The sequence below is a fragment of the Peromyscus californicus genome, unplaced genomic scaffold (assembly GCF_007827085.1).
Source record: "Peromyscus californicus insignis strain IS unplaced genomic scaffold, ASM782708v3 Scaffold_11__1_contigs__length_118956290, whole genome shotgun sequence".
Taxonomy (NCBI): domain Eukaryota; kingdom Metazoa; phylum Chordata; class Mammalia; order Rodentia; family Cricetidae; genus Peromyscus; species Peromyscus californicus.
Window position 1 is genome coordinate 43,956,257 of NW_026294402.1, and position 18,280 is coordinate 43,974,536.

The window sequence follows — 18,280 nt, forward strand, 5'->3', positions numbered from 1 at the left end:
CAGCGCAGGAGTCTACATGGGAACTGAACGCAGCTAGCTGGAGTGCCACACTTTGCATACCGAACAAATACAAAGTGAACGGAAAGTATAAGTTCTTTGTGAGGTTCTACAGAGTCCCAACTTGACTGAAAGTATAAAAATAAACTGCGGACTTGGTTCATTCGGTTAGTCTGAGTTCTTGGAAGCATTTTTCTGAGACTGATCTGTGCCAATTGGGTAACACCAATTGCAGCCTTCCTGAACCTAGATTTTTTTTTTCTTTTTTTTCGTTCTGAGCTTCCTAGAGTCTTAATTTGGGGTCCTTTTGTTTGATTTTTAAATGGTTTCAGGGAACGGAGTGTCCTAGTTTGGCTGTGGGTTTAACTTTTTGTCTCATTTTTTTTTTTTTTTACAAGTGAGTGTGCAACAAAGGAGCCCTTTCTAGAAACCTACAAAAAGGCGATCCCATGTTTATCTGTTTTTTTTTTTTAAAGGCAAAAGACACTAGAGGAATGAGTGTGTGTGTGTGTGTGTGTGTGTGTGTGTGTGTGTGTGTGTGTGTGTGTGTGTGTGAGAGAGAGAGAGAGAGAGAGAGAGAGAGAGAGAGAGAGAGAGAGAGAGAGAGAGAGAGATTGATTGATTTGGGGATGCTCTGGTGAAGCCGCTGTGTCACTTTTTATTTTGATCTTTGCTTGTTGCTAGGTACCCATCATGCTTTGCTTTCGTTCTCTTTTGTTTGTGTGGCATCATTGGGGACCGTCTTGACTTCAGTTGGTGCTGGCTTTGCTTCTGACTCCTGGGACTCAGACTTTGCTTCTACAGGACCCTTCCTGCAGAGAAACAGAAATAGTGTTGCTGAGATCACAGTGCATCGCTCTGCAGATACCGCCCCTCTTCCCAGGCCATGTGTGTGGGGGGGAGTGGGGGGAGCTTCAGTGGCAGCCTCTGGCATCCAACCTCGAATGAATGCAGGTTGAAATCACCTCAAATGACTCATGCCTGGGGCATGTCCCCAGAAATCCTGGGTGCCATGACTTTAAAAGCAACCAGGTGATTTCAAGGTGCAGCTAGGTGGAAGTGCTCTAGTCAGGGTAAAGTCCTTTCCTCCTCCTGCCTTGATTGCCCAGGGGAGGGGGGGGGGGCTGCTGTGTTAACCTGGGGCAGAAGAAGAGAAGGTCCTTTCTCTTACCCTGACAGGCAGAAGCACAGCACCTCAGCTTGCTACAAGTGGGGTGTACTGGGCTCTGCTTTGGGTACCAGCTTCAGGGACCCCTATCATAAGCCACCTCTCTTTTGCCTGCCCCTAACCCTTCATCCCATGCTGTTTCAGGATGATAACTCTATGGTGACTGAATAGGGTGAGAAAATACTGAATAGGGTGGGCCTACTTGCTACAAGGAACTTGAAGGGACAGTCACATTTATAAATCTTTATAAAAGTCCAGGCATGCCTCTGTCTCCACAGGTCTCACAAGACAGAGTCAAGCCTAAAAACACACTGGAGCAAGCACAGCTAACAGGTGACTCGTTGTATTGAGCATCACACCTAAGAAATCTGAAGGTTGAGAACTTGAACTTGGAGACAGGCATTGAGTGTCTGAGAGTCTTGGGTAGGGGTAGGCCTCACAGTCAGCGTGTGACAGAGCTGTCTGTGGGCTGCATCCTCCCTACATATGCACCTCACCATGGCTACCTCTTTTCTTCCTGAATACAATGGTGCCTTTCTCAGGAGGCCTTGGCCTGGCCCTGGATAGTGTACACACACACACACACACACACACACACACACACACACACACACCCACACACACACACTTTGCGCCCAGGATGACAGATAAAGGCTCCTTGGCCTCCTTAGTGCCTTCTCAAGCTCTGCTCACCAGTGGCCCAACTGCAAGGCATCCCCAGGGAAAACAGAAGCATGGCTAGGCTGATAAGGATGAAACATAATTAACGTGGCCTAATTAGTGAGCAGGCCGCTGCTTTGCCCACCCCACTGCCTGCCCCTGCTCCTGCCTCATTCCAGGCCCCTGGCTGACAGTTGCCTCACAGAAGCCCTGCAAGAGGCTGAGGACACATCAGACAAGGAGGACACAGCACAGCACAGACACACACCACCACAGGACACAACCCAGTGACAGGAGACAAAGAGAGGCCGTACTCGGTCTTGGCTGGTGCCGGCGGCGGCACAGCGCTGTCTGCAGCGGAAGGAGCAAGCTCAGAGGCTTGTCCACTGGCCCCAGTGGCAGCAGCAGGAGAGCCCAGGGCTGCAAAAACATCCTTTGCAAGGTCAATATCTGGGGTCTTGAAGTTCCCTTCGTCCATTTTTAAGTCCTCGCCCTGGGAAGGGTTTGTGGTGCTGACGGAGGCAGCCTTGCTCTTCGGGCTAGCAGGGGCTGTGGCTGCCTCAGGTGGGTTCTTCATGGCGCCAGGCTGGGTGGGCTCTGGGTCCGGGCCTTTGGTGCTGGGGGCTTCCTGCTTGGCCTGGGGGGCTTCTGTGGCAGGGGCGGCTACTGCTGCTAAGGGGCTGGCTGCCCCAGCTGGGGTGGGGGTTGGAGCGGGGGACGGCTTACTGGCTGGAGGGACCTTGGAGGCCTCCCCCGCACTGGCAGGGGTGCTGGGGCTGAGTACAGCGCCTTGGTTAGCCAGGACAGTGGAGGACAAATTGCTAGCAGAGGGAGTTGAGGTTGGGGTATCACTCAGGTCAACAAGAGGAGCAACCTTTGGGGCCGAGGCCGGGGGTGAGGGTGCGGCAGTGACACCAGGCCCCTTGGAAGGGGTAGTAGCCTGACCAGCGGGCACAGAATTTGAGTCCGGCACAGCTGTGGCTGGTGGGGCAACACTGGAGGTCAGTGTAGTGGTCTCACTGGTGGGGCTGTTCTGAGCAGTGGCAAAAGTTTCGGTGATAGTGTCAGAGTTAGTGGTGACGGTGGTAACGGAAGGCAGCATGTCCTCGACAGTGGCTGTGGTGTCAGCAGGCAGCCTGTGGGGAGGACAGGAAGTAGAGAGAGAATAGACAATGAAGCTGAGACATGACAGAGAAGCTAGATAGGAGCCAAGGAGAGGAGCTGTGGGTGGGCATGCAACCATACACGGGCAGGAACGTGGGCCCACAGAGAAACGAGGACAAAGAGGAAGCACAAGCCCCAGGCGGGCGGAAGAGGACACAGGAGACAACAAAGAACGAGGCGGTCTCAAAGGGACCTGCCAGCCTTCCTCCGTGCTGACACCCCTTCAGCTCTCTGCACAGGGCTCCAGTCCCCTAGAGACTTCTCTACTGCTCTCTTGGGCCACCCAGGATCTCCACTCCAGGGAAGGCAGCTGAAGTCCATCCTATACCACTCTAGGCTTCTGGAGCCCCATAGAAACGGGGTCCAGCTACCTTACAGTTCATCCTAGGCAGGGATGGGGCCAGATGAGGCAGATCAGTGCTCCACACGGCTCCTATATGTCAAGGGCTCTTCTAGCCACAGATGTGTGTTCCTTCAAATATAATACTTCCTTCAAATCTATCAGATCCTCAGTAGCCTGGCAGGCATGACAAACATGGCCCGTCAGAGCACCTGAGGATCTTGGAGGTTTCTGATAATAAAAGAAGGCCGGGGGACCTCACCAGGTCCCAAACTTTTCTAGCATAGAAGATATTTAAGAAACCCTAAACGAAACGGGCTGGTCCTCTCTTTCAATGAGTTTAGGCCATTCCTAGAATCTGTGTGGAATTTTAGAGTAGTCCTGTGAGCCCCACTTATGTGAAGAGCCTGGTAAGACACCCACCATGACCCAAGGAGAAGCAAGAATGCCTTCTCTCCAAGGAGAGTGGGTTCAGGCATTGTCTGGCCAAGAGGTCTTCTGACCGAGGGCTCCGGAGTTCTGGCTTCCATGTTTGCCCGGGAGCCGAGGGTGAGAAGCAGGGAAGGTTAGGATGGGGTGAGGAGGTGGAACTGGGGATCTATCGAGGAGGTATCAGCCCCTCCTAGTCCACATACTCGGGCTCTGTCAGCGGCGTGGTCTCATTGGGCTCTGTGTGTTTCCCTCCATCATGGTTTGGAGTCCGTTCCTCCTCTGTTCGAACCTCCACAATGGGTTCTTTGGACTCATCTTTCCTGTGGAGAGAGTTCTGCTGGTTAGATCCCAGGGTGGCTTCAGAGGGAAGACATCTAGGAAAAGAAGCTGTAGCAAGGAGTATCAGGGTCTGCCCTGTGGCTGGCAAAGCAGGCCAGATTACTATTTCTGCATCTGCCTAGCCCAGAGTATATAAGGTAATCAGCTCTACCTCAGTTCTCCCATCTGTAAATTAGGATAAGTAATAGTTTATAACTCACCGACCTGTGAGAACTAAATGAGATGATTCATGTAAAGTTTTTAGCACAGGACAGATAAATCTCCAGTGTAAACCCACGTGCACACATATGTATGCATGCATATACATGTATTTGTAACTGTGCATACATAGGCCCATGTGCATATATGTATCTGTATATATACAGTTACGGGCATGTGGGAGTGCTAAACAACTCAACTTCTCACTCCATCCTTTCTCAGCTTGCTACAACAGGCCCGCTCACCCACAGACCTCAAAATCTCCTGCTAACTCGCTAACCGATACTGCAGGAGGGAAGAACAGATAGATTGTTCCTCCCAGAGGAGAGGAACCTATATTCATTTTTCTCCTTTTGGTACCCAACAGCCAGGATACAGGGTCTTGCCTTCGGTAGCTGCAAGATAAACACTTGCTGAGTGGTAAATGTATGAATGAGAGATTAAGTGCATGCCCTCCATTGCTGGTTCCCCCATCACAGCTCCTCTCCAGGTCTAATTCTGACAATCCCCCTCTCTTGACCCCTCAGGGATTTTCAAAACTTTATGAGACTTTAGAACCTAGGGTAGACCCAAGACACTGCTTTTCAAACTGGTAACCCCACCTTGCCTTAAACCTGTGCTTAGAGAGATTTGCTTTGATGATTTAACCACTCAGAGTTTTCATGTGGGAAAAAGTAAGGCTAGCAGGGAGGTCACCATGGCACTCTCAGATAGGCCCTGGGCTGGGACAGAGCCCAGTTGACCAGATAGGTCTGTACTCACGAGAAAGCAGCCTTGCCCTCCTCCATGTCTTTGCCCTTGGCTCCGGGTCCAGCTTTGCCACACAGGTTAACAGCAATGCACATGAGCAGACCACACTTGTTCAGGAAGTAGCAGGTGATGTCCATGACCACCAGGAGCAGGACGAAGATGACAATGAGGATGCCCACGATGGCGCCGGTGCTGAGGCCTGTGGTGGGGCTGCCATTGGCTTAAGTGGGAGAGAGAGAGATGGTCGGTGGTTAGCAGGCTTGGGTATGAGCCCCCTGACCCTATGGACAACCGTCCCTGGGGGTGGAGTAGGGCCCTGAGCATAAAACCAAGGCATTTGTGACCAATGGTACCTTCCCAAGGGTCTTCTTATGCCTGGTACAGAGACAAGAGATTCTCTGCATCTTTCAGATGGGGCATGATAACCTCATCTCACCCAGGAGACAGGGTTTAGGGGCTCCCACAAATTAAGATGAAGAGAGGGGATTATGAGCTGTGTCTTCATTCCTGTCCCCAACCCTGAACCTCCTCCCTGAGGCCTATGCTCAACTGGTCTTCATGAAGCCTGTAAGCAAACTGGGCCCAGACAGGCAGTATTTGAGGACATCGAGTGAAGATGAATCCAGGAGGGGGCCCTGCTGTGTCTCTGGACCATGCAAAAGATTTTTTTTTTTTTTGGCATAGTCAGGCAGTGGCTGCTGGCTTCAGGCTGTACTGTGGCTCTAGGCAGAATGGTAGACAGGGTCCCATATGGGGTTCCCAGCATTGCCTTTGGTCTTGTGGAGATGTTAGGCCCAATGGGGTGCCCAACATATAATTCTGCTTCCTCTCCCCTCTGGAAGAGTGAGTCCAAAGGACTTTAACTATGAAGGAACTGGGGTCTCAGTTTACCCTTTCTTTTTGTGCTGCAGAAGGCTGAATGTGACCCATGAAATTCCTGAGACACAGCAGCCTACCCCACAGGTAAGGCAGAGGGTCTGGGAATACTCACCATGTGGGAGCCAGGCATGCTGGGATCAGACTTCAGGAAAACCTGTAGACTTACCCAGATTTGAACATTCTCACAGACAGTCATACTCATGCACAGGACAAACGTCTACCAAGTTACATTCTCACACCCCGACAGTACCCAGCTTCCTACTTCTGGCTGGGTTTTCTGTGTCTATGACACAGAAATAGATAGACCCTATGGTGTCCATCAGCAGTCCTCCAGGGCCTTGACCTATGCATTCTCTCACAGAAGGACCCTGGCTGAGTTCCCTGTGTGGCCCCACTGACATCAGTTTTCTGAGAGGGACCCACTGACTCCCATCAATAGCGGTATTGTGGGAAGCAAGACTCTGAACAGAGTTCTGCCTATGGAAGTCACTGTGGAGACAGTAGTCTCAGACTGACATACGGGCACTTCTCATTCATTCATTCTTCAAATGCAACTCCATTCTACCCTTAGACTTTGTCTGATATTTCTTGTGCCCCCAAGGGACCGAGGATACCCAGGTCTACAGCTGGCAGTACTTGTGAATTGGCCCCAACCATCTCCATACTCAGTTCACTATACTTTGTCAACTGCTAAGCCCGTTCCAGCAGCTTGCCAATCTCATCTTGGTCCAGACAAGGGGAGAGAAGGGCAACTCAGAATAAGTAGTACTGAATGTGGGCTGCCATTTTCCTTTTAATGATGTTGGAGTTTTGAGACAGGATCTCACTGACTAGGGTCTCTGATCCTTTTGCCCTCCCTTCCTGAGAGCTGGGATTCCAGGTGTGCACCACCATACCTGGCTACCATTCTTCATTCCTTGTGTAGCCTATCTCTGTCCATACTAGGTATTGGAGTGCTTCTCTAGGGGTTGTGTCATTCTATTGTTCCTAATTACAGACTTCATTTCTGGCCCAGAATGCCCAGAATACAGATCAAAGGGTACCTTGTAGGTGTTACAGAATAGTTTAGTTCAGGAAAACTAGTGGGACAAAGTCTAGACCCTGAATCTCATTGAACAGGTCATAAAAGGAAAAGCAAAAAACAAAAACAAAAACTTTCAGATGTCTACCTTCACCATGACCTTGCCCTTGCCCTCCACGACAAGCCCAACTAGGTGCCTTGCACAAAAAGAAGGCTTCTTGAAGGGGCAGCTTTCCCATATCTTCCTAGTAAGAGCTGCCCTGAGCAGTGCCTGGCCGGGGCAGTCTGTCTTCTGTGGTTCCTGACTTGAGAGCTTGGCATTCAAAGAGGAATGCTCACAACCAATCCCTCTAGGGGCCCCAGGGCCTGAGCTGGAGGAGATGCCAGGTTCACAAACGTCACTCCTTGGCATCTTGACTTGCTTCTTAGTCTTTCTTCCTTGGAATTTTGGGCTGGTCCCTTCTAATCCTTCACTGAGGACTACAGCTGGGGTCTCTGAGAAGACCAAGATGAGTAAAGGACACTAGCTATCAGGTGTGTGGGCTTTGACATCAGGAAAGCAGCCACTGGCCTCAGCCCTCAGATGGAATGACTCATTCTTCTAGCAGCCCACTTGAGAATTTCTCCTTACTCTTCACTCATGTAAAAGGAAGGAGATGCCTTAATCTCCTTGATCTTTAGGATTCCAAGGGGTTTTTGCTGTGGGATAGTCTGTATGTCAAGTGTGTTGCTGATTGGTCAATAAATAAATCACTGATTGGCCCGTGGCCAGGCAGGAAGTATAGGCGGGACAAGGAGGAGAATAGAGCTGGGAAGTGGAAGGCTGAATCAGAGAGACACTGCCAGTCGCCATGATGACAAGCCGCATGTGAAGATGCCGGTAAGCCACGAGCCATGTGGCAAGGTATAGATTAATGAAAATGGATTAATTTAAGCTGTAAGAACAGTTAGCAAGAAGCCTGCCACGGCCATACAGTTTGTAACCAATAAAAGTCTCTGTGTTTACTTGGTCGGGTTTGAGTGGCTGTGGGACTGGCGGGTGTCAGAGATTTGTCCTGACTGTGGGCCAGTCAGGAAAACTCAAGCTACAGGTTTTCTTGAATAGGAAAGTCATCTCAGTAGGTGTCAAGTGCCTATTTCATGAAGAAAGAGCTGAAAACATGAAAGTAGTTGTTTTGGGGGTATGGGGGGGGTACCTATGAATTTTTGCACTTAGTGGCACTCTTAAATTTTTTTGAGACCAAGTCTTATTTCTCTGTAATCCAGGCTAGTCTGGGCCTTGTTGTGTAGCTCAAGCTAGTCTCACATATATGACAACCCTCCTGCCTCAGCCCCTGAGAGTTCAGATTACAGGCATGAGCTACCATGCCCATCTCAACAGCAATGGCTTTTATCTTGGTCTTGACATGTAAATGCAGTCCTAAATGACTGCTCATCTCTTAACCATTGAGCCTGTCTCCAGCCTCATGACTACTCATCTCTTAACCATTGAGCCCGTCTCTAGCCTCATAACCACTCATCTCTTCAAAGAGGAAAAATAAACTGTGGAAAAGCTATTCTGAGTACGAGAGTACAGCGACTGGATGGCTGTTTGCTCTGGACCCAGCAGAACCAGCCAGAGGTTTCCCTGGTTGTGAGCACATTCAAAGGGAGGTATCCAAGGATGAAGACTATGATATGACATAGGCAAAAAAGCAGGTTGGTGGTCTCCCTTTCATTTGATAGAAAGTTCAAAGTCTTCCTTGGCCCATGGGGTCTCACATGTGTTGTGGCCTCTGTGTAGTCCCTCTGACCCTCTTAAAGCAGGGTCTGACCTTCAGTTCCAGGCCAGTCTGCATGCTACCTGATGAATATGCCAGCCTGTCATCTCCCCAGGGACTGGCTGATGGTGTAGCTGTGTTGTCTTACAGGTCCCATGTTACCTTCTTGGAGATCTACCTTCTTTATCTACCAAGTCACTCTGCTCTATTCTCTTCTGGCCACCATGTGACCTTTTGTCCTGGGCATTTACATGCATGCTCTCTCTGCATGGCTTCTCTAGGACACCCTAGCAGGTGCTTGCTCTCTCTTCTGTTTCCCCAGTCGCTAGGGTGACTCTGACAGAATATTTGTTGGATGACTGAGTGAGTATTCAGCCTGGGGAAGATAACATCATTCCAAAAATGTCAATGTGTGTCACAGGAAGGAAAAGGACCTGTATTCTGCACAGCATCAGTAGATGCCAATATGGGGGGTGGGGTGGAGCAGACTACAGCCCCACAGGAAGGGTTGACAAGCATAGAAATTCAAACAGTGTGAGTTGCTTTGGGAGGTGAGCACTCTATTTCTAGAAGCATTAAACAGAATCCGGACATGCTCTTGACAGAGATATTGTAATCCTATGAATGACATGCCTGTATCTAGGAGGGCCTTGGGTCAAGGATGGTTTGCAAATCTTTTTCAACCACAAATACCTCATTCCAAACCAGACCTACTCCACACATAATACTATTTCCAAGATACCAGTTTCCATAGTGTGCATTTTTTCTGGAATACTAAAATACTGGTAGACCACATCTTTAGTCATCAAGCTTTGCAATTTTAATTTTGCATGAAAAACAAATGCCTTTTAACACTTAACACAGCAATTCTCCACCTGTAGTGGAATTCCTAGGTGATTTCTTAAACACTGAGAATCTGGAGCTCTTCAATTCTAGAATCATTGGGCAGTGAAGATCAGGAATTGGGACTTGAACAAGTACCCTAATCATATGAGGGCCACCATTCCTAAGTCTTCCCTTGTCCTCAATCCCAGTGGATCATGCCTGATTCCAGGACCCATCACCAAAGGGGTGTCGCCTGCTCCATGTCTCAGACATAACACATTTGGTCTGATGCAGAAACACTGAGAGCAAAGATTCCCTAAAGCAAGGGGCCACCCAGCCCACCACTTCCAGGGACTGATACTTCTACAGCAAGTGAGTGCTCCTGAAGCTGGAGGGAATGGTGGTGGCCCTGACAGAGAGATGGAAATAAGAGGAGTCTGTGATGCAGACCAAAGGGTCCTGGGGTCAGGAGACATTCCCATCCTTGTTACAGAATAGTTTAGTTCGGAAAAACTGGTAGGACAAGGTCTAGATCCTATATCTCATTGAATGGGTCATAAAAGGAAAAGCAAAAACAAACAAACAAACAAAAAAAAACAAACAAAACAAAACAACCCCAAACCTTTCAGACATCTATCTTCTCCATGACCTTCCTCTCACCCTCTGTGACAAGCCCACCTAGGTACCTTGCACATAAAGAAGGCTTCTTGGAGGGCAGCTTTCCCACATCTTCCTAGGTAAAAGCGGCCCTGAGCAGTGCCTGCCTGGGCTGTCTGTTTTCTTTGGCTCTTGGCTTGAGAGCTTGGCATTCAAAGCAGTTTTGGAACTCAACCGGCTTGCTCCAAGGCTGAGACTCACATATATACCCATTTTCCTGTGCCTTTAAATGGATCTCACATTTTCTAGGTGCCCAGCTGGATCTGAGTTATTGTATCATGGTTCCCCAGGTGCTGAAGCCCTCATCTCAATATGCCTGTTAGGCTACCAGAATGGTTGAACTCCAGGGCTTCAGAAACCCCTTATATTTCTGCTTGCTCCTTCCTGGAGCTGGCTAGGCACAGAATGCAGCTTGTCAACACAAGCTTTCTATCTATCATAAGATCCTCGAGTATGTGTGTGTGTGTGTGTGTGTATATATATATAGTTAGGAGGAGAAAAGGTTGCTACATACACATAAGACTTGCTGGAGAGCTCTGCAGCTGGTGGAATGTGCCACCCCTGAACTCGTCTTCAGAGTGACTACCTCCCCAGTTTTGCAAATGCTCATTCCTCTCATTGTCCTGTAGAGGATTCCCAGGTAACAGGAACTGGACACCTTCAGGATCACTTAGAAAATCATAACGATTTTCATGGGAAAATGCCTTTGATTAGAACTCTCCTTCCCACCAAGGGTGGTGTCCAAATTTAATGTCTCCCCTAGGAATCAGTTATCAAGTGCATGTGAGGTAGATGGAGAGGTTTTTATTTGGGGCACTGTGTTGGACACAAATACCAAAGAAAATCAAAACACGCTGTTGAGTTTACATGAACTGTTATATATCCTTTAATAATGCAAAGGTGTAAACTTCATAAAGTCTTGCTGATTATCTACACAATGACGTTAGCGTTCTTATTAGTAGAAAAACATGATCTGAACCTGCTGTATAAATATTCTAAAAATGATAAGAGAACCCTCATGGCAGATGGTGTATCTGTACTGATTCACAGTGCAGAGGTGGAGGTGGGGGGGGGTGAGTTCACTCCCTTGGGGCTACCTGGAAACTGCTCTCTTAAGGACTCCTGGCTGGGCTAGGAGTCATAACTTTCATGGAGGGACCCAGTGTCTGGCCATGGCTAGTGCACATTAAAGCTGTCTCCAATAGAGTACACCATTACAAGCCACAAACAGGCTGGAATAAGCCCAAAGGTTTTCCAGATGGAACCTATGTCTGCTAAGAGTACAGGATCATGCTAGGGCTCTGGAAATTTAGGGTTCATCTCCAAAGGTCCCTTTAGAAATACTGACACTGTCCCTCTCCTGTGAGTAGGTCAGCGATGAGGCCGAGGCAGCCTCCAAGTTCTCCTAGAGTGAATAGTGGGGCACAGAGCACTGTGAAGCCTCTAGGCTGAACACCGGGGATACTGGCAGGTGGCCACACAGTTGGCTTCGCCTGCAGACCACAGTTCACTAGTGTGACATCTGTCTCTCCAGGGCCATCAGAAGAGGACCGCAGTGGGACCTCTCTTGCCTTCCCTGAAGCTTTCCTTAACTAACCTGCAATTCTCATATCAGGCCCTGAGGCCCCATGTTCTTTTCTCTGCTGTACTGCCCTGTGCCCAAGAGCCATCTTGTTTCACTGAGCTGGTGGGAAGAGGCCAAAGGTCCAGAGCAGAGGTTCATAGCTGAGCGAGAGGCACTGTCAGTTTTAGGTGCTGAGCACTGTGAAGCCTCTAGGCTGAACACTGGGGAAACTGGCAGGTGGCCACACAGTTGGATTTGCCTGCAGACCACAATTCAGGGTCATTTGGATTCCCAAAAGGAAAGGCTAGTCTTTGAGCATTAAAACGTAACAACAGAAACGAAACAGGTAAAGAACCAAAAAGAACATAAATTAAACGTCCGTGGAGATGTTCAGAGATGAGATAGGTAGAATGACAGGTGCCATGGTAGGGGAGGGAGTTTTTATTCATTGGAGGGTCCATCCCAAAGTTCACACGCCGATACTAGCGGGTGGTATTCAGCCTTGGGTCTCCTGCGTCCGATGTGACACACCCATTTCCTCTTCTGGGTGAATTGTACAACAGTAGACAGGAGTTCCTGGCTTTGCATAATGATTTTAAAAGTGTCATGGAGACCATTAGGGAAGCTGGACCACTCTGGAAGTGTTGACAGGCAGACTGCTCAAATGTATTAACACTGTGGTGGGGTGGGGGGTAGTACATTCCCTCAATCCCTTACCTTGTGCTCTTTGGAGCACGTAGGGAGGTGTGGAGGGTGACGGATTCACAGGGGATGCTTCTAACCTGTCTGGTATACTGTGCTTATGGTGATGATGGAGGTCATGCCTGGACCACAGACCCCAGGATCTGGAGGTTTAGTGCTCATCTGAAGCATCCTACTGTGAAGTGGAAGAATTAGCTCTGTTGGGATTCAGATAACAAAGCCCATTCCTTTTGGGCACATCACAATTTGGCCTTCTTCACAAAGACAGCAGAAGATGTTGGGCTAACACCAGCATTACAGCACCTTCCAGAATGTTCATCAGCTCCAGAAAATAGACAATTTCAACTTTCCCACTGCATGGGCCACAGGAGGATTTAATTCACCTATCATGTCAGCAGAGTGCTCAGGTGAGTCACCACATGGGTACTTAAATACTTAAATGCAGGCGAAGCTAACTGCCTATTGAAAGGTGGAGGACAGGGCGCAGCGTTAGAGTGAAGGGCACATGTGGTGACTTTAACCATCTGAGCCAAGGTTTAGAAGTCCAGAATTCTTCCTCTGCTGTATTTATGAACAAGAACAAAAACACAAGGAGCAGATAGCAGAAACATCTCCGTAAACCTTGCATAATGCTGTTTTTGAAAAATACTATTGAAAGAAATATCTCTCATATTCTTCCTCTCTCTCTCTCTCTCTCTCTCTCTCTCTCTCTCTCTCTCTCTCTCTCTCCTGCTATTAAAAAAGGAGAAGACCCCATATGAAGTGACAGGAAAGTATCACTGAATGACAAAAATCTCAGGAGGTAAATCTGTTTCCAATCACCATGACCTTCCTTGTTCACACACAACACTTGCTTAGTAGCTGTGGCCGGGCAACCGAAGTCCTGACAGGATCTTTCAAAGGGGGAACAATTGATCATTTTCAAAGGAACTGGGCTTTTAAGCAATTATAATTTGTGTGTGTGTGTGTGTGTGTGTGTGTGTGTGTGTGTGTGTGTGTGTGTGTGTGTTTTTCAAGTTCCTAACAGAGCAAAAGAAGAGTCACCACAGAGAAGAGCAGTGAGACCAAGGTGTAGGAGGTGGAACTTCCTCCCAGGGTGGCTGCAGGTGTCAAGCAATGGGTTCCAGAGGATAGGTGGTTGTTGAGACATAAATGTGGCAGTGGGGATGTCCCAGTGACGTCCAAGGTGACAAGTGTGACGACAGACACAGGGAGGGTGTGGGAGGGGAGGAAAGAGAAGGCAGAGACAGAAACAGAGGAAAAAAATAGATAAAAAAAAGAAAGAAAAAATAGGTCAAATATAGAAAAAACAAGACTCCAAGGTTAATTCAACTTAGTAAGTTAGGCTGACAGATGTTAGGAGAGTTCAGTGCCATATCATCAACATCATAGGACGGGGTCAGCAGCTCAGCAACGCCAGAAGCAGCATAGCAGGTTAATTCAGGGGTTGGGGGCCAGCGAGCAAAGGAAATTAAAGTGAGAGAGCCGAGCCTCCTCAGTAGAAGACCAGGGTCAGGTTAGGAGAGTGTTACCTCTCACTAAGACGAAGCCTCCGAGGCGCAGCAGCAAGTGTGCTCTTCTTGTGTCTACGTTTTTGCTTGTCGAGGCTGAGATGCAGTGGGCAGCTGCACTATGGTCAGAACACTGGGGACGTGGGGTGGTCTTTGGAGAGCCAAAGCAGACCTGTCTTTCTACTTTGCAAGCCCCACCATCGTGCTGGTGCAGTCCTGAACATCTCACCTGCTACCACCCTGCGGGACCACAGAATTCGACCACAAATCTATGTCTTACGATGCAAAGAGGTTTTATTCTTGGATTCCAAGAAAATGGCTAGGATAGTCCAACCAGAGCGGTCTCCTTTTATCACGTGGACAGCAGTCACAGAGTCATTGTGGATGAGGCAAGTACCTCCTAACCCTGTCTGGCTTAAGTGGAAGCCCGGATGATAATTCTCCAAGGCTTCCACAGGTTGAGCACTCTCCGGCATTTCTCTTGCTCACACTGGAAACCTAGAAGGTGAAGTTGCTGGCAATGCCCAGCCTGGAAACATAGCATGCCCAAGCATGCTGCCCATCAGTTCTCACTGTGGGGAAGAGCTAGCTTATATCCTGATGTGAAGGGCTTAACTTAAGCCTCACTAGTCCCCGAATCCTAAGAGGCTCAAAAGCATAGATCTGGACACACGTCACACTTTCAATTTCAAGGGCAAACTAACCAAAGAACACAGGAAAGAAGGGACAGAAGAAAAGCAGGGCCACCTCCATTTGGACATCCTATTGGGCCATAGTGAGGGCAACCTCCTGTAGCCACATCCAAGAACCTCCTTCTAGTACTGGGATCCTAAACTGAGCAGGAACGCCCTCCCCATTGTTCAACCAACCAATTGGCACATCTAGTCTACAGCTCAAAATTCACCTGCCAACTGCTGGAGGCCTCACACATTCCTCCCCCCTCACACACATACACATACACCCACCCACTCACACACAAACAACCATAAAGAGTCACACACCAAGATCTCCTTCTTTGCTACCCAGTTTGGCACATATAACCCTACCTGGCAGAAAGCCTATCCCCTTTCTGGTCTGACTTTCCCGGGAGGAGCAAGCTTGAGAATTGAGTTCAGCATCTAAGTGAGTTCTCCAGATAGGGCAGGCAAGATGGGCCTGCCCCAGGCTGTCTTCCTACCACACCTGAACATGGTAGAGCATAGACCGCCCTCTCCAACAGGCTGCATCTACATGATCTATGACCATCTCTCCTGCCTGTGGTTGGCATTTGGCTGGCTCTGGAAAGGCAGAATGATAGCTGAATCTTCTTGGAGGTATTTGCCTAATGATGGGACTGGCCACTAGCACAAGGTATCTGGGCCAGAAATCAGAGCTCTCACTTTATTCCCACACTTGAGTTGGTCCTGGATCCTAGAGACGAATCTGCATCTCCTAGGAGCACTGCTGCTACCATGGTCTAGCAGACTGGCTGCCCTTCCATTGATGGTGCTTCCCAGGATCTATGTTTTCCACTTGCTCCATTCCAAGACATTCAATTTGTCTTTAGCACAGTGGAGGGGTCCTTCACAGATAAGCTTGTGGCTAACTGGGCACCATCTGTTCCTTCTCTTGGGGTCACCAGAGAGAAGAGAGTTAGACCATGGTTGTACAGCTAAAGCAAGGGTCACATACAAACACCATAAAAACCAGTTACGTGATCCTAGTATAGAATGCAGATGGCAGAGAAAGTCTCATTAAGGATCCTTGTTCAACCAGCATCCAAGGCAAGGCCGGAGTTGGGGGCGCTTCCCGTCCGAGGGGGTCCCATAGACTGGTTAGCATTGCTATTTCAAGGCCAAATGAGATAGGACCTTTTCCCCAGGATGCTTGGCAAAACTCTCCTGGGGGATCTGGTACATGTCAACTCACTGCACAGATGGGGCTAAGGCAAAACTAAGCTTGGCATGAGCAACCAGTCATGAGGATGGCTGTAAGCAAGCAAGTTTCAGGGTCGTTCAGGTGCATTAGGAGGCGCGGCACGTGTGCATTAATTCAAAGCGGGAAACAGACAGAGAACGGAAGTGGCGGTACCTGGGATGGCTGTGGGCTGGGCTGAGGTCCTGAACACAAAATGGGCTGCCTTGGATTTTCCTTGCTGATTCTCAGCTATCACATATACTTCATACTCGGCGTTCCAGTCCAGGGACTTGAGCATGACGTGATCACTGCCGGATGGGAGCCTGATTTCGGGTTTCCACTCAGAGGCAAGCTTCTGGGGACAGTCGGCAGGAAGGACAGAAGACACCAGGGAGCTTGAGTGAGGATGCTGGAGAGACTGGCTAAGCGGCACAGACTCAGGAGGATCGAAAACCATGGGGTCAAAATGTAAAATACGGGGACCAATGAAGATTTTCCATACTGGGGCATGCTTGCCAACATCAACAGCAAGGAATGTCAATATAGCATGGTTCTGACTTCATTGTCCCACCAACTCCAGGACTGATAAGGTTCAAACACTGTCCCCCACCTACCCTATCTCCCCTATGCTCTGGAACGCTAGGTACATGGCATAAGGGAGAGGTTCTTAGAGGAGTTAAGTGTTCTCAGTATATTTCAGAACGCTGTCCACATTCTGACAGGGGAATAGCACATAGGTTCCAATTTTACTGAAAATGCAAACCATCATCTATTGAGTATCTTCTATAGGCTAGGCTCTGCAGTTAGGGCTACCTATACCATTTCTCATCACATCCCTATAACAAACCTTCTGGGTATCACTTCAGGCTCTTACTAAATCTGATTATAGGGACAGGAGTAAGAGGTTAGCTGACTTCCTAACGTCACCCAGCACTCAAGGTTGGAGCTTAGCCGGTTCAAGCCCCAGCCTGTGCTTTCCTTTCATGATAGGGAGGCCAGCAAACATGTGTTGGACTGAACTGGGCTTTTCTAATCCCTGTAGTGTGGCCTGGCCTCATTGTGGCTGAACAAGTGAGGGATGTTCATTGAGCTCACAGTATCCCACTGTGCTTAGCAAACACTGGCTAGGGCACAAGGAGAGATGCAAAATTCTGGAGATCCCCCGTTTTTCACCCAACCTTCCCTCTAGGTATATCATCCATGCTTGCCAACGAGAGTTTGTTCTGGAAGGGAGTTTCCAAAGCCATCGCTAGGCAACCACCTGCATAACAAAACAGCATGGGAGAGGCCTCACATCCTCCTGAGAAATCTTCAGATGGTTTTCTAGTTGCAAAGCTCACCATGTCATAGTCTCTGGCCTTTTCAAAAGCCATGTACGCCTCAGGTACATGATAGGCACCCAAGGGGGTTTGACAAATATTTACTGAACGGGGGCTAGAACACAGCAACAGTGTCAGGAAAGAGGTGACCGGTCCTGGCCTGGGGCTGGAGGAAGAGATTTTACTGAGCAAAGTAGTTCTGATGAGTCACAAAGGTGCCGTTATGCTCATTGCAGGGCTTCGAGTATTGTGGGAAATTGCTCAGGGGGGGGGGGGGATTCTAGTATCCTCTAATCTAACCAGGAAGCCCGGGCTGGGCTGTAAGTTAGCTTTGCACATGTTGCTATGGTGCTGTTTTAATTTAAAACAAAGAAGCTGGGCTGTCTCTCTTTGCTCTTCTTTCTCTGTCTTCCTCAGCAAACATCATTACAAAAGAGACAACCAGACGATAAAGCAAACACTCAGGAGAGCAAACTTTATGCTATGTAATACATATTAATAATATGTGATTGCATTTAGCGAACATGAAGCTTCAAAGTGAAAGAGGATGGCTAAAGTCATTGAAATCTAAAATAGCTCAGCATTTTGTTCTTCTGTCTGTTAAACATAGCTGCAGTGACCGTTCAGGCAAACAGACCTCGAGACTGTCTTCCTACGGGAGAGATTTCTAGCTGGGTCCTGCATCCTAGTTACAATTCACAGAGGTTTCAAAGCATCCAGGATATTTTGGGATCTCAACATATATTGTAACTAATCTGACAGCTGAAGTTATTTTATTCCCATTTTGCAGATAGGGAAATGGAGGTTTGGGAAGATAAGATTATCTGTCCTTCAGATCACATGCTGGCAAATGGCAGCTGGAATTTGATGCCATCCAGGCTCATAATGGACAGAGGCATTGCACCCTACCATAGCACCTGCTCCAACTAGGTTATTCAGGGCCACCTGGCAAGTCTTGACATCCTTCCCCATAGTAACGAAACTACAGGAATTCCCATACAGTAGTATCTCTGGGTTGGCCCTTAAGGACGTTTACTGAGGCTTCTCCTACTATGCTGGCCCATATCTGACTTCTTCGAGAATCAGTTTGGAGAGCTG

General features: G+C 48.6%; 1 protein-coding gene across 17 annotated transcripts in view; it reads right to left on the bottom strand.

Moving 5' to 3' along the window:
* Positions 1-288: 288 nt before the first annotated feature.
* The window catches only part of Ncam1 (neural cell adhesion molecule 1), a 302,606-nt gene continuing 284,614 nt past the window's right edge, over positions 289-18,280 (bottom strand). For 4 of the 17 annotated variants that reach the window (XM_052759947.1, XM_052759951.1, XM_052759949.1 and 1 more), the window contains 5 exons: positions 16,038-16,215; positions 5,061-5,268; positions 3,965-4,081; positions 2,140-2,961; positions 289-809 (listed from right to left, as the gene is read on the bottom strand). In XM_052759947.1, the coding sequence (XP_052615907.1) occupies positions 689-809; positions 2,140-2,961; positions 3,965-4,081; positions 5,061-5,268; positions 16,038-16,215 (1,446 nt within the window). In that variant the 3' untranslated portion in view covers positions 289-688. Of the gene's footprint in view, positions 810-2,139; positions 2,962-3,964; positions 4,082-5,060; positions 5,269-11,047; positions 13,557-16,037; positions 16,219-18,280 lie in introns of those variants that run through there. The other 13 variants (XM_052759946.1, XM_052759950.1, XM_052759948.1 and 10 more) reach the window with 4 other exon arrangements.